At 54.3% G+C, this 12023-nt stretch overlaps 6 protein-coding genes across 6 annotated transcripts; 3 read left to right on the forward strand and 3 right to left on the reverse strand.

Moving 5' to 3' along the window:
• Positions 1-542: 542 nt before the first annotated feature.
• Positions 543-2819, reverse strand: BDP81DRAFT_309564 (GMC oxidoreductase-domain-containing protein; the record flags this gene model as incomplete). The annotated part of the gene is made up of 7 exons (XM_060583556.1): positions 543-1291; positions 1340-1426; positions 1491-1704; positions 1770-2035; positions 2087-2216; positions 2289-2581; positions 2639-2819. The coding sequence occupies 7 exons, from the start codon at positions 2817-2819 to the stop codon at positions 543-545; spliced, it is 1920 nt and encodes a 639-aa protein (XP_060449467.1).
• Positions 2820-3429: 610 nt separating this feature from the next.
• On the reverse strand, positions 3430-4012 carry BDP81DRAFT_123747 (uncharacterized protein). Its single transcript, XM_060581638.1, has one exon. It carries the CDS (start codon positions 3908-3910, stop codon positions 3530-3532), a length of 381 nt encoding a protein of 126 aa, XP_060449468.1. The 5' UTR covers positions 3911-4012; the 3' UTR covers positions 3430-3529.
• A 526-nt stretch (positions 4013-4538) lies between these two features.
• BDP81DRAFT_457826 (radical SAM superfamily protein) lies at positions 4539-5709 on the forward strand (the record flags this gene model as incomplete). The annotated part of the gene is made up of 2 exons (XM_060593330.1): positions 4539-4833; positions 4922-5709. The coding sequence occupies 2 exons, from the start codon at positions 4539-4541 to the stop codon at positions 5707-5709; spliced, it is 1083 nt and encodes a 360-aa protein (XP_060449469.1).
• An 808-nt stretch (positions 5710-6517) lies between these two features.
• Positions 6518-7507, forward strand: BDP81DRAFT_309548 (uncharacterized protein; the record flags this gene model as incomplete). Its single annotated transcript, XM_060583555.1, has 1 exon — positions 6518-7507. A coding segment is annotated over one exon (990 nt), but the record flags the coding sequence as incomplete, so codon positions are not given.
• A 476-nt stretch (positions 7508-7983) lies between these two features.
• Positions 7984-9439, reverse strand: BDP81DRAFT_417546 (uncharacterized protein). The gene has a single exon (XM_060589636.1). The coding sequence runs from the start codon at positions 9052-9054 to the stop codon at positions 8176-8178; it is 879 nt and encodes a 292-aa protein (XP_060449471.1). The 5' UTR covers positions 9055-9439; the 3' UTR covers positions 7984-8175.
• A 537-nt stretch (positions 9440-9976) lies between these two features.
• BDP81DRAFT_457829 (initiation factor 2 subunit family protein) lies at positions 9977-11242 on the forward strand (the record flags this gene model as incomplete). Its single annotated transcript, XM_060593331.1, has 5 exons — positions 9977-9998; positions 10076-10145; positions 10203-10443; positions 10488-11072; positions 11141-11242. 5 exons carry the CDS (start codon positions 9977-9979, stop codon positions 11240-11242), a joined length of 1020 nt encoding a protein of 339 aa, XP_060449472.1.
• Positions 11243-12023: the final 781 nt, after the last annotated feature.

The following is a 12023-nucleotide window of genomic DNA, read 5'->3' on the forward strand; positions in this document are numbered from 1 at the left end:
GAGTATTCCGGTCCTGCCCACCTTGGTGCATCGGTATGTATATACCTAAGGTATATCTATATGCCCCCTCAACCCCATTCCTGTCACCAGCCAGGAGGCGCCCGTCTAGGTCGACGGGTCGGGTCAAACTGGCTGGATGGTGGAGTGGTTTATGGTCAATAATTAAAATCGCCAACCAGCCTACTTGACGACAGGCTTAGCGCATACGAGAGTACCCGAGTTCGAATCCCAGCATGAGCACCAAGAGATGTAGCTCCCACCGGGGGGTGAACTCTTTTTTTTTTTTCTTTTTTTACTTTGATATATCTATCTTAGCGAGCCGCGGCGCAGACTGTGGTTTCCTTCTCAGCACTTGTGAATCTGGGTCAATGCGAGAGCAACTAGTTGGAATAATCCGTCAGTCAAGATGACCGACTACATGATTATCATTACTACCAAAGTTGAATCGGTCATGAAGTTCAATCAATCATAATCTCTCCGCCATCCTGTTCTGCGGCCCGCTTCACTTGATTCTCAATCCTCAATCTCAACGATACAGCCCCTTAAACAGGCGGCCACTCCGGCCTACCCAAAGGACACAGGTCCGGTCCACCCTTGGCAGCCTTGATAATATCCGCAGCCTTTTCGGCAACGGCATACACAGCAGCCTGTATATGCGCCCCAGGAACCAGCGGCATGATACCCGCGTCGACGATGCGGAGGTTACACGTCCCATACACCATCAGCTCCGCGTCCACGACCCCGCCCAACTCCAGCGGCATCATGCTCGTCGTGCCGCTGGGATGATACTCTGTGCCGACAAGCGGCTTCAGCGCCGCCATGAGCTCCGTCTCGTCCGTCGAGTTGAGGCGTGGATCGCCGTCGACGACGGGCTGCAGGGGCGTCATTGCCTCCGTGCGCATTAGCTGCTGGACGAGTTGCAGGCCGAGACGGATGATTTTGCAGTCGAGCGGGTCGGCGCAGTACCGTGGGTCCACCAGAGGTCCGTCAAAGATTGAGGCGGAACGGGGGCGGACGGTGCCGCGGGATAGGGGCTTTTGGTTGGCGATGGACATTTGGCCCCAGGAGGCGGCGAGGAGCTCGTAGGCGCCGACGTCCGGGCGGGCTAGGTGGGCGAGTACGAGGCGCTTTTGGCGGGTGTAGCCGGATTGGACTGTTGGTGGGGTGTCGAGGGGAAGGAAGGTGAAGGAGGATTGGTTTGTTGAGTGTTGGAGGAGGGGTTTCCATTCGGAGGTGTGGTATTGGAGACTTGGGAAGGCGACTGTGTTGATGAGGGGGGCGGTCAGAGGGCCTGAGAATGTGTTAGTTGTAGTTGTGGAATATGGGGGTATTGGCGTACCAGTGTGATTTGTGATAAAGGTGTCGAGCGCGCTGTCGAAGGCGGCGCCGGTCAGGTCACGAGAAGTGAATATGGACGAGTTAGAGTCTGTTGTTCGAGTCAGGTATATGGTGTCTTGGAAGGGGATGAAAGGAGTAACGAGGCAACTTACAATCAAACCCAAATTGGGCCATGGGATGATCCTGAAAGTTGTTTCCGACACCGGGCAGCTCGATCTGCACATAGATATTCAAAGACTCCAAGACTTTCCGAGGACCAATGCCCGAAATCTGGAGAAGCGTGGGCGACTGGATCGCTCCAGCAGCCAGGATGACTTCCCTTTTGGTGGTGATAGTTCTGTTGATGCCAAGGGGCTCAGATGAGAACTACACACATTTAGTAACTAGGTCCCCCTGAATTCGAGACCCTAGGAGAACGGCTGTTGACTTACATCGACTCCAATGATTCGACGGCGGGTTCCCTCCTTGGCCAGCGAGCCAGGTAAGCCCACAATGAGACGCGTTACGGTCTGTCCGGTAACAACGTGCAGGTTTGAACGCGAGATAGCCGGGTCGAAGTAGCCTGTTCTCGCATCGGAGCGGGTCTGATTAGTGGGAGACATGCTGGACGGGACCATCATGGCTCCCGTCGGGTCGCCCGTGTTAAGGTCGCCCGAGAGATGTATGCCCATCTCTGACAGTCCGTGAATGACATGATCTACATAAAGTCAGAAAGTGGAAGCGGAAAGCTTTGCGAGGGAATACGTACCCGAGGAATTGTAGAAGTAATCAGGGTAGGCGACGTTGATGGGTCCTTCTGTGCCGTGAACCGACATATCTGGGTGGATGTTGAGGCGGTCCTGGATTTTTTGATCAACATTCGTAGTATACGTTTCAACCTGTAAGTTCCGTCAGCTTGGGCTTTTCCCAGCCGTTCACTGTCATTTCAATGTAAAGAATATCAAACTCACCTTCTTGAAGTAGGGAAGAAGGCCGTTCCAACCCCATCCTCGATTTCCCAACTCCTCCCAAGAATCAAAGTCCGCGGCCGAGCCTCTTGTCCAACACATGCCATTTGTGACGGAACCGCCTCCAATGACTCTGCCCTGGCTGATCCCACGCGTCTTGCCATCGAGGTACTTCTGAGGAGCCGTCGTGACGCTTTTGCCGTACGGCGAGGGCGGTGTGAGACCGATGTAGCCGGGCGCGATGACTCTGCTCTCACGGTTGTCGAGCTCGCCAGACTCGATCACGAGGACAGTCGCTGATATGTGATCAGCGATGTCGAACTGCGTGCGGATGATGAGGAAGAAAGACTCACTGTTGGTATCCTCGCTCAGGCGGTTAGCGACGACCAGCCCCGAAAGGCCACCGCCGACGACGACGTAGTCATACTCATCGAGGAGGAACTTGTCGATGGTCTCGTCGGTGATTTGTAGGGCGCTCGAAATGGGAAGCAGCACCCAGGATAAGAATACGAGCAACGCCAAAGTCGAATTCATCTTGGTTGAAGTCGAGAGGCGTTCCTCGGAATATTAAGAATAAAGTTGTTGTCGTCAGGGCTCAAAAACAAATGCCCTTCCAAGGTGTATGAACACTGAAAAAGAAGATGATGAAGTAGAAATTATTGACACTGATTCAGCGAAAAAGGTAAAGAGCTTTCTGATGAACGAGAGTGAGAAAGAGCTCTCCCAAGTGAACGTCTGGTTCTAACGAATGGACGCAAGGCTTAGTCGCCCGGCCTTGACGATGTACACTGACAATGGGAAAAGAGTGAAAGGAAGGAGTCACTGAGGACTCACCAGCGCATGACTGGGCACGAAAAGACTCGACTCTGTCAAGTATTATATCCATACCTCATTCCCAAAAAATCGTTTCTTCTGCCATTTTGATGAGGTTTCTCGAGTACTCCACGCAGATATCTGGAGCGCCTCAGTCCAGCAAGACAAAAAGTGGCATGAGATCGTATTGTAAGAGAAAGTTGCGGAGACCATCTCAACCCACGAGTTCATATTCTTGGCGTTCGCTTTATCCACAGCAATGTGTTCGAAAACACTAGAACGCACTGCAAATTGTTCTAGGCTGTACCCTGTAGCTCGCAAGTCCTTCTTCTTCGCACCACTTCAGAGCGAAGAGACTCATGGGAGACTGTTTTGCCGAGAGACTCAACTTTCTTATTCCAGGAACTGCCCCTCCCTCATCTGAAGTTGACTCAGCTCGCGCAAGTAAGCCGACGATCGTAGCAAGTCATCAACTTATACGGCGGGCAAACTATTAGGCAAACCGTCCCGATGGAGGTTTTAAGTGTGTCGAGGAAGTCTGATGTATCTGACTGATGTTTCCGCGGTGTCATGCGGAAGACTGTGACTGAAATGGCTTGCAGTCTCCAAATTCTTCGTCGATTCAAGCACAACAGTCGGGACTCGGGAAGCACAGTGGGTCGTTGTAAAAGCAAAAAGCGCCCCTCTAGTCTGGCCATCCCCTCGGGTGGTCTTATATCGATCTTCACGGAAGCCGGGGCCTGGCTTAGAGCTGAAAAAGATTGCTGCAGCACGGTCAGCTTGAAAATCAAGACAAGTTGGCGAAACTGCATGTCGAAATGATGAGCGAAGACAAACCTGTGAAAGGGAGTGTTGGCACTTATACACGTACTCCCCTCACGGCTTCAACGCTGGGACGATCCTTCTCTTCTCAATCAAAAAAAGATTGACTGGATGCCATTGTTAGGTCCATTAAATTCGAATCCGTAAGAGGTGTCTGGAAATTGTCACAACCGATGGTCCGAATGCGAGCTCCTGTCAAGGAACAAATGAAGAGGTTGACATCGGCCGTCGTATAAGCTTCTCGGTACCAGGCCGATCATTGTCGCAATGCGGAAATGTGGATCGTACTTTGCCTTGTCTGTAATCAGTAGGTCTTGTAGGAGTTCGAACTGCTTCCTGGAGGAAGTTTTGGAAATGTCAATCGAAAACTTGAAAGGAAACATGTGAGGAGGTTGATATGTGAGGAGGTTACACGGAAGGGGCAGCAGGACCCGTAGACGGCACGGACGGACAGTTCCTTCGCTATCAACCGAGGGACAGGTGGAGACCCACCTTTGGGCGTTTGGGCCAATCGCACGGCACATGAAGTAATGTCACCTCTCCTCCTTCCCATCGTCCTGTGACGCAAGAAATGTTTCCATCATTTCCACCTGGGATTGTCCCGTTCAAACTCGCAAGATGAATATTTTGAGACAAGCCTTCGCACGGAGACACGAGATCCTTTGCCAGAGTACGGCGGGCGCTCGCCGCTACCTCCACCTTGCGCCCCCGTTCCTCCTGGACGACTACACGCCCCGTTACATGGCCTTGTCCTCCATCGATGAATCCAAAAAGCGATCAAAGGCCTACGCCCATCTCTCCAAGTGCAATCTCTGTCCACGGCTCTGCGGTGTCAACCGTTTCGAGACGACTGGATTGTGTCTGATTGGCAATGATACCAACGTCAACGTGATTGCTCCGCACTTTGGTGAAGGTCTGGAGCAAACCTCTTTACCACATCCAACGTCTATCCCAGCTTCTCAGAGGCCATGCAGAAGGTTGACATACTGACCACGATCTAGAACCTTGCGTCCAGGGACACAATGGCAGTGGCGCTGTATTCTTCTCGGGTTGCAATCTGCGTTGCGTATTCTGCCAGAATCATGACATTGCACATCAGCGTAACGGCCAAGACTTGACGCCCGAGGAGCTGGGCGAATGGTACGTCAAGCTACAGCAAATTGGCCGCGTTCACAACATCAACCTAATCACCCCGGAACATGTCGTTCCTCAAGTTGTCCTCAGCATCCTGCATGCGAAGGAGCGCGGCTTGCGAGTGCCTATCATCTACAACACTTCCAGCTTTGATTCATTAGCTTCCTTGGAGCTACTTGACGGCCTGGTGGACATTTATCTACCTGATTTCAAGGTATGGGAGTCGGCGACATCCAAGCGGTTGCTCAAGGCAGACGACTATGCCGCCACGGCCCGCGAGAGCATAAAAGCAATGCAAAATCAGGTCGGTGACCTATGCTTTACCGGAGATGGCATCGCCAAGAGTGGCCTCCTAGTACGCCATCTTGTCATGCCCGGAAAGGAGCAAGAGGGACATCGGATAATGCAGTTCTTGGCAGAGGAAGTTTCCAGAGACTGTTTCGTCAACATTATGGAGCAGTACCACCCGGATGCGCACGTTGGCAAATCCAAAAGACGCAGCAAGAAGAGCATCGACCAGGACGACGAGGTCCGGTATAGCGAAATCAACCGAGCCGTATCGGGAGACGAGATATCCTCGGTCCGAAAGGCTGCGGAAGCGGCTGGTCTCTGGCGGTTCTGCGATCCTCCTCGGCACGAAGGCTTCAACATCTGAAAAGGAATCCCTTGCGTCGAAAGGAACGACGGTAGGTGCCCTTACGACAGGCTTGGAGGTTGCTCCTCAAAGGTGTGGGATGCCCCTGCACGGGTAGGACGGCCGCAGACGTATGGCGATCCAGACCTCTCTAGCAGGGGTGCTCGTCTGGATTATACCAACGGCACGACCGTTTTTTATGATGGCGGCAACGACTACGGCTATGTGAGTGACGTGGTTGTTTCGCTACCAATCGCATCAATGCTGGCATAGTGCCCTCTTTAATCGTTCGGTTCTCATATTAATGTTTAGATCCACAATTGCGTTTCAGTAGCTCTTAGGCCGTTCATTCGGCTCAGCTCTACGTCTGAGAACTATTGGGCTGACGAACCTACAGGTCAAATCGTCCATGATAATCTGCCAGCACAAGCAGATGGGTTTGTCTGTCATGCATACTTCAAGGGCAGGCCGTATCTACTGCGATCTCGGATATTGTTTGGAGGCACTGATCGCACCGAAGCTTCGACTACGCCACTTTGTTTGCTCTTGTCAAATGTCTCTTTCTCAGAAGTACCAGGCTAAATCGGGCTTTCTTTTGGCCACTGCATCTTTATTTCATCAAGTTTGATAAAGGCTCTCGGTCTCGCATATGGGGATGCCGCGGCGAGGGAGCCTCATACTTCTGCACCCTTCAAGCCGACCTTTGTCTCGAATTGGCCGTATTGGGACACAGTGGGAATCGACCCTAATTAGTGACAACCTATATCTGACCAGACAGAGCCAACGGTTCCTTCTCGAAAAGCAATCTTGTCGACACTAGTACAATTGTTTGTCACTGCTCCTCACTATGAATCAGTACGTCGAAGCTCCAGCTTTCGTTCCTTCCAAGATCAATATTCAAGATTCTATAACATCGTCCGATGACTCGGCCTCGACCAACGCTACAAGCCTACCGGACCGCAGAGGGCCAGGAATGCTTTATACACCAGCAGTACCATCACCACTCCGGCCTGCCTTGAGGCTAGGATGCCCGGATCCGAGAGCCAACATCAACACGCCCACCAATTTAAAATCAGCGTGGTCAGCTTTGACATCACCGAACTCTTTCGAGCAGCTATACACGGAAAAAGCTTACCTGACGGCTTCCTTGAGCAAACAGGACGAACGCGAGATCGAGCTCATGCGAAAGCTGTCGACCCTTCAGGAGAATGTTGACAGCGGCCTGCCGTCTGACGAGCGTCGCAAGGCACGAAAGAAGATAGCTTTGCTCAAGAGCAAGATTTCCGACGCCACGGCACAAAAGAAGGCCATTCTCCTGCGGCTCGGCGATATCTACGTGGAGCTCCAGAGCCGCGAGACGTGGATCCAGATACAGAACGAACTCTACGAGCGAAGATGCGCGTGGTGGGCCGTCAACTCACCCAGTGCTGCCGCTTACGCTACGACTCCCTCCGATGTGATATCGATGATACCGACGCCGCTTGATGCTGCCTCCCCAGTCTTCTTTCCCGCAGGTTGCCATCCGGTCTACAACACGTGGGACGTGGCAGCGCCCCGGTTTGAAGAGCATGGATATGAGGTATACGATACAGTGTCAGCTGAACCGTGGACCAAATATAATCAGTATTCTGATGATGTTCTCGTGGAGGACTTGGGAAATCATGGCTTACAATTTGTGTACGAAGGGAGGGCGGAAGAACCGCGGCAGGACGTCAACGACGTCCAAGACAATGAACCAAGCAGAGAGGTTCCACTTCTGACATCGGGTAGAAGAAGGAATAGTCTTCCATCGATGAAAAGCCTCTGGCCAGGGGTTTAGGGGTGGAGTAGACCAGGCGAAGAAGCAAACGAGCCAGTATCGTAGGTACATCAGGACTAAGTATGGCTGTAAGGCAGACAGGCGCATATAGACGAGCCCAGCATGTGCGTGCTCTTTTCGTTTCCACGTCTCATTCATGGTATTGGTAGACATATGGTATTCGCAGCAAAGCAGGGTAGGGAATCTCTTTTACTATAATCATCAGAAAAAAAAAAGGGCCGCCCCCGAACTCCTCAACGCGTTTCTTTTTGGACTTTTTGTTTATTCCTGCCCGGCCGTGAATACACCACAACCACCACCCATCCATCCCAGGCCCACTGATTCACCGCCCGCTGCCGCTGCCTCCATACCTTTCTTTATAGTAAACAAAATTGTTTGATATTGTCACCAAATATCATGCCGTGGCGGGGGATGTCAGCAGGTTCTGAATAGCCCCGCTCCCATAGGTCCTAGGTTCGAATCCTGTAAAAATCCCTTGGGGCTAATAAAAGTCTCCTCGGATCTTTCGTAGGCTCCCTGTCATAGGGAGCTGAGCTTTTTGGTTTGCTTTTTTCCTCATAGCCAAAACCGCGAGACGAACGAAAACTACCTTCCTTATTTTGTTATAGCAGCCAGCCAGCCAGCCAGCCGTCCGTCCAGCTCGTGAAAGACACTTCCGCGGCGGCCCCTTACGCAAACTCGCCAAACTGGCCGTCGTCAAACCCCAGATCCTGCGCGGATTTCCTGTTCTCCCTCTTCTTGTCCCGGATATTAGCAGCACTCGGCGGCGGCGGCAATCCGAAGCTACCAGCACCACCACCGCTCTTGGGCGCGCTCGGCGGCGGCGGCAGAGAGAACCCCTGCAACCCTCCCCCTCCTCCGCCGGGGATCTCGGACCCGGATTCGGTCCTCGACCGACGCCCAATCTTTGACCCGCCAAAGTTGATGGTGATGGTCTCGCCCTCCTTGAGACTGTAATCCTTATTCTTCTCCTCCTCAGCGCGCTTGCTATTCTCCGCCGCCTGCTTGGCGTGGCTAGCGTCCAGCAGACCAAGACTCTTCTGCGCCTCCTGCAGCGCAACACCAAAATCAAACGCCTCACTACGCTCCTCAAAGCCGACGCCCAACACCGCCTTGCGACCCTGTCCGTCCATGACGCGCACCGCGAAGAAGCGCGAGGAATCGAGCACGGGTTCGACGGCGTTGATGGAGGTGTAGGGCGCCGCGGCGAAGAGCTGGCCGTTGGACGGGTCCTCGAGGACGATGTCGACCTTGATGTGATTCTCTTTCGAGGTTATGCCCGCGGGCGCTCCCGGGGCAACGGGGACGACGGCGGAGCCTACGCCTACGGGTGTCGGGAGGGCGGCGGCGGTGGTTTCCCAGGCTGTTTCGAGGACGCGGAGGCGCGCGGTGAAGATTTGGCGGTCGGTCCAGCCGGCGGCGGTGTAGCCCTTGTTCGAGGTGAGGGGGGGAATGTTGTAGACGTGGGCGCCGGAGGCGATGAAGAGGATGCGTTGGATTGCGTCGGCGGGGAGGGGGGTGCCTGTTGTGGGATCGAGTTGTTCCATTGTGTTCTTTTGTGTGTCTGAACTACCGTGATGGTGTTGTAGATGTGGTGGTTGTGGTAGGAGGAGGGAAGGATATAGCTTCGACTGCTATCAAGGAGGGGTAAGAGGGTGTGCTTGGGAGCTTCTACGAGTGTCTGGATCGTGTAGATGTGGAAGCTTCATGATGGAGAAATGGAAGACAAAGAAAGAACGGGGTTGAACAGCTTGCCTTGTATTCTAATTCAGGGGAGGGGGGTGGGAAGGGGAGATGAAGGCTTACAAGGACGGGAGCTTGATTAGCTGGGCATTGGGTGGTGTCAGTGTTTCGGGAGTGGAGGGGACCCCGCTGTCGGTAGTGGGATGCTTTCAGGGTGACGATGCTCCGTACAGGGCGATGAGACCGCTATTTCTGTGGTGTTGTAAGGACCCTTGACCGACGGGGGGCCTGGACGGAGGTGTGCACCTTGCGTACGGGATCGGAGGGCAACCTGGAAGGATACGGAGCAGATAGGTGGGTACTTACTCTTTACATTGAAATGACGTGGGAGGCCAGGTAGTCACGTATCGGAGCTTCCGGTGGTCAAAGGAGAGCCCCTCCAGACTGGAGCAAAACTACCCCGCCAAATCAGAGCCATCAATCCCTGGGACTGGGCGCAACGGCAAGCTCCATTCGGTCACTCGTGGCCCGTGGGAATTGAGTCACTGCCTCTTGCCCAAAATTTCCTGGAGCTTCAACACCACACACCCCGCCATCGCGACTTTCTACTCGACGTCCCACCACGAACATCGCGCCGATTCTACTCCGACCACACCAGCGATATTTGTAGACCTTTTTCAACACCGCTCTCGGCGTCACTGACGACACCAAGACCAGCGCACGAGTTGCATGCTGCGCAGGGCCTTGCCCATCTTCCGAATCGAATCCTTCTTCTCAGACCTCATCATGGCTACCGGCGACCTGACACGTACGCTGCCCCCCCTACCTGCAATCAAGCATGTCACTTGCAACGAAATGAATACTCACAACCTGTTCTTACAGCAGCTGGCGACAGCCAAAAACCCCAGGCTTCCACCGATTTCCCCATCCGCGTTAAGACCAACGATGCCATCGAGTACAACACCACTCACTCTCAACGTCTAAGCCAAAACTAACCTCCCCTCCCCTCCAGCATCGTCTCAACATACCACTCCCTCCTCGAGGACCCAGACTTGACGAAACCCGTCGCCGCCATCGAGGCCCTCATCTCCCTCCTCAACGCCTCAGGCACAACCACCGTCTTCGAAACCCTCGACCTCGTCAAGCGCGCCTCAAACACCCTCCACGCCTCCGTCAACAACCCCGTCCCGCTCCAGGCCGGCACCGACCTCTTCCTGCAGTACCTCGTCTCCTCGCTTAAGCAGCAAGAAGGCGCAAACGCATCCGCCTCCGCCGCCGCCGCCCCTCCCCCTACCAGTCCTTCGAAGCCGTCCGCACCCACCTCCTCCGCAACGGCCGCCTCTTCGCCTCCCGCGCCATCGCCGCCCGCGACCGCATCGCCGACGCCGGCTGGCGCTTCGTCCGCGACGGCAAGGTCGTCCTCACCCACGGCGCCTCCCGCGCCGTCTCCAACCTGCTTTTCCGCGCTGCAGACCAGTCAGGCGACGGTGGCGTTCGCTTCAAGGTCGTCTACGTCCGCGACGAGCACCGCCCTGCCGAGTCAGACCGCGTCGTCAAGGAGCTCCGAGACAAGGGCATTCCCGTCGCTGAGATTGCCGAGCCCGCCGTCGCTCACGTCCTCGGCCTGCTGAGGCAGGTCCACATGGTCTTTGTGGGCGCCGAGGCTGTCACGCAGAACGGCGGCATCATCTCGCGGATGGGCACCTACCAGATCGCCAAGCTGGCAAAGCAGGCCAGTCTGCCCTTTTACGTCGCCGCCGAGTCTCACAAGTTTGTGCGCAAGGTGCCCCTGGACCAGCGGGATCTCGGTTTCCAGCAGCATGTGTTGGACTTCCGGACGGATGGTGCCAGCGAGCAGCCCGAGGATGCCGTGGACTACACTGTGAGTTTTGCACCGCAATCACGCTTTCTTTGTTGGAGTACCCTTGGTTGCTAACAAAAATGCCACAGCCCCCTGACTTCATCTCCAACCTCGTGACAGAGAACGGCGTCAAACTGCCCAGTTATGTGTTTGAGCAGCTTCTCGACATCTACGGCAGCTTGAACGGTTGATCTCACTGCCAAACAAACATATACCCGCCTCGGACTTAAGATTCCAAAACATGGAGGCCTCGGCCTAGCGATGACAGAAATTTGGGCGGGAGAATCCCTCCGCGTTGCGGTGGATGCCAACGAGGCCGGCCGGCCGCGGATGTACCGGGGCCGTGTAGTGGAGACCAAAATCCGGCCTCTGACATATAGAGCGGTCGGCGTTTCCGGGACCTGGGATGCAGACACGCAGAGCAAGGCAAGCGGGTCATAGCCGCATGGGTCAAAGTGCTTTGCAAAAGTAGTAGCCGTGAGTTAGGCACCTGTAAGGTACCTTTCACTTAAACAGGTCACAGGTTAGGTTATGCGGGCGCCCTTTCGGGGAAACTGTCCTAGTGATGACGGGGAGAGACAGGTCGGCAAGAAATGCCTGTTCTAGAACTCAACATAAGCAAGTTAGTCGAGTAAGACGGAGTCCAAACAAAAAAAAAAGTTGAAGTTCCCAAGCATTACACGCTTCCAGTCTGGACTTCTCGCCGAATCACTCGTTCATGTATACGAGAATATGCAACCGAAAAGTCCTGCAAGGCGAAAACTCGTACAGTATATACCTAGTACATACCTACATAGTGCAGGCGGTGACAGGAACACGTCACGATGAGGCGGGCAAGGTGGCCGTCCCCCCTCCCTCCTCACGAATCTTTCCCTGCACTCGTAATTTGTTCGTGATACCCCACAATACAACAAAAGACGGGAAGGTCCAAGAAGGACGAACCCGAACGAAGGAGACCCCCACGGCCTCTTG

This window comes from Colletotrichum phormii, assembly GCF_030913505.1.
Source record: "Colletotrichum phormii strain CBS 102054 chromosome Unknown BDP81scaffold_3, whole genome shotgun sequence".
Classification (NCBI taxonomy): domain Eukaryota; kingdom Fungi; phylum Ascomycota; class Sordariomycetes; order Glomerellales; family Glomerellaceae; genus Colletotrichum; species Colletotrichum phormii.

What these genes read in the sequence shown, in the direction of transcription:
- BDP81DRAFT_417546 (XM_060589636.1), bottom strand. Translation starts at nt 9,054, where the DNA reads ATGGAACAACTCGATCCCACAACAGGCACCCCCCTCCCCGCCGACGCA.
- BDP81DRAFT_123747 (XM_060581638.1), bottom strand. Translation starts at nt 3,910, where the DNA reads ATGCAGTTTCGCCAACTTGTCTTGATTTTCAAGCTGACCGTGCTGCAG.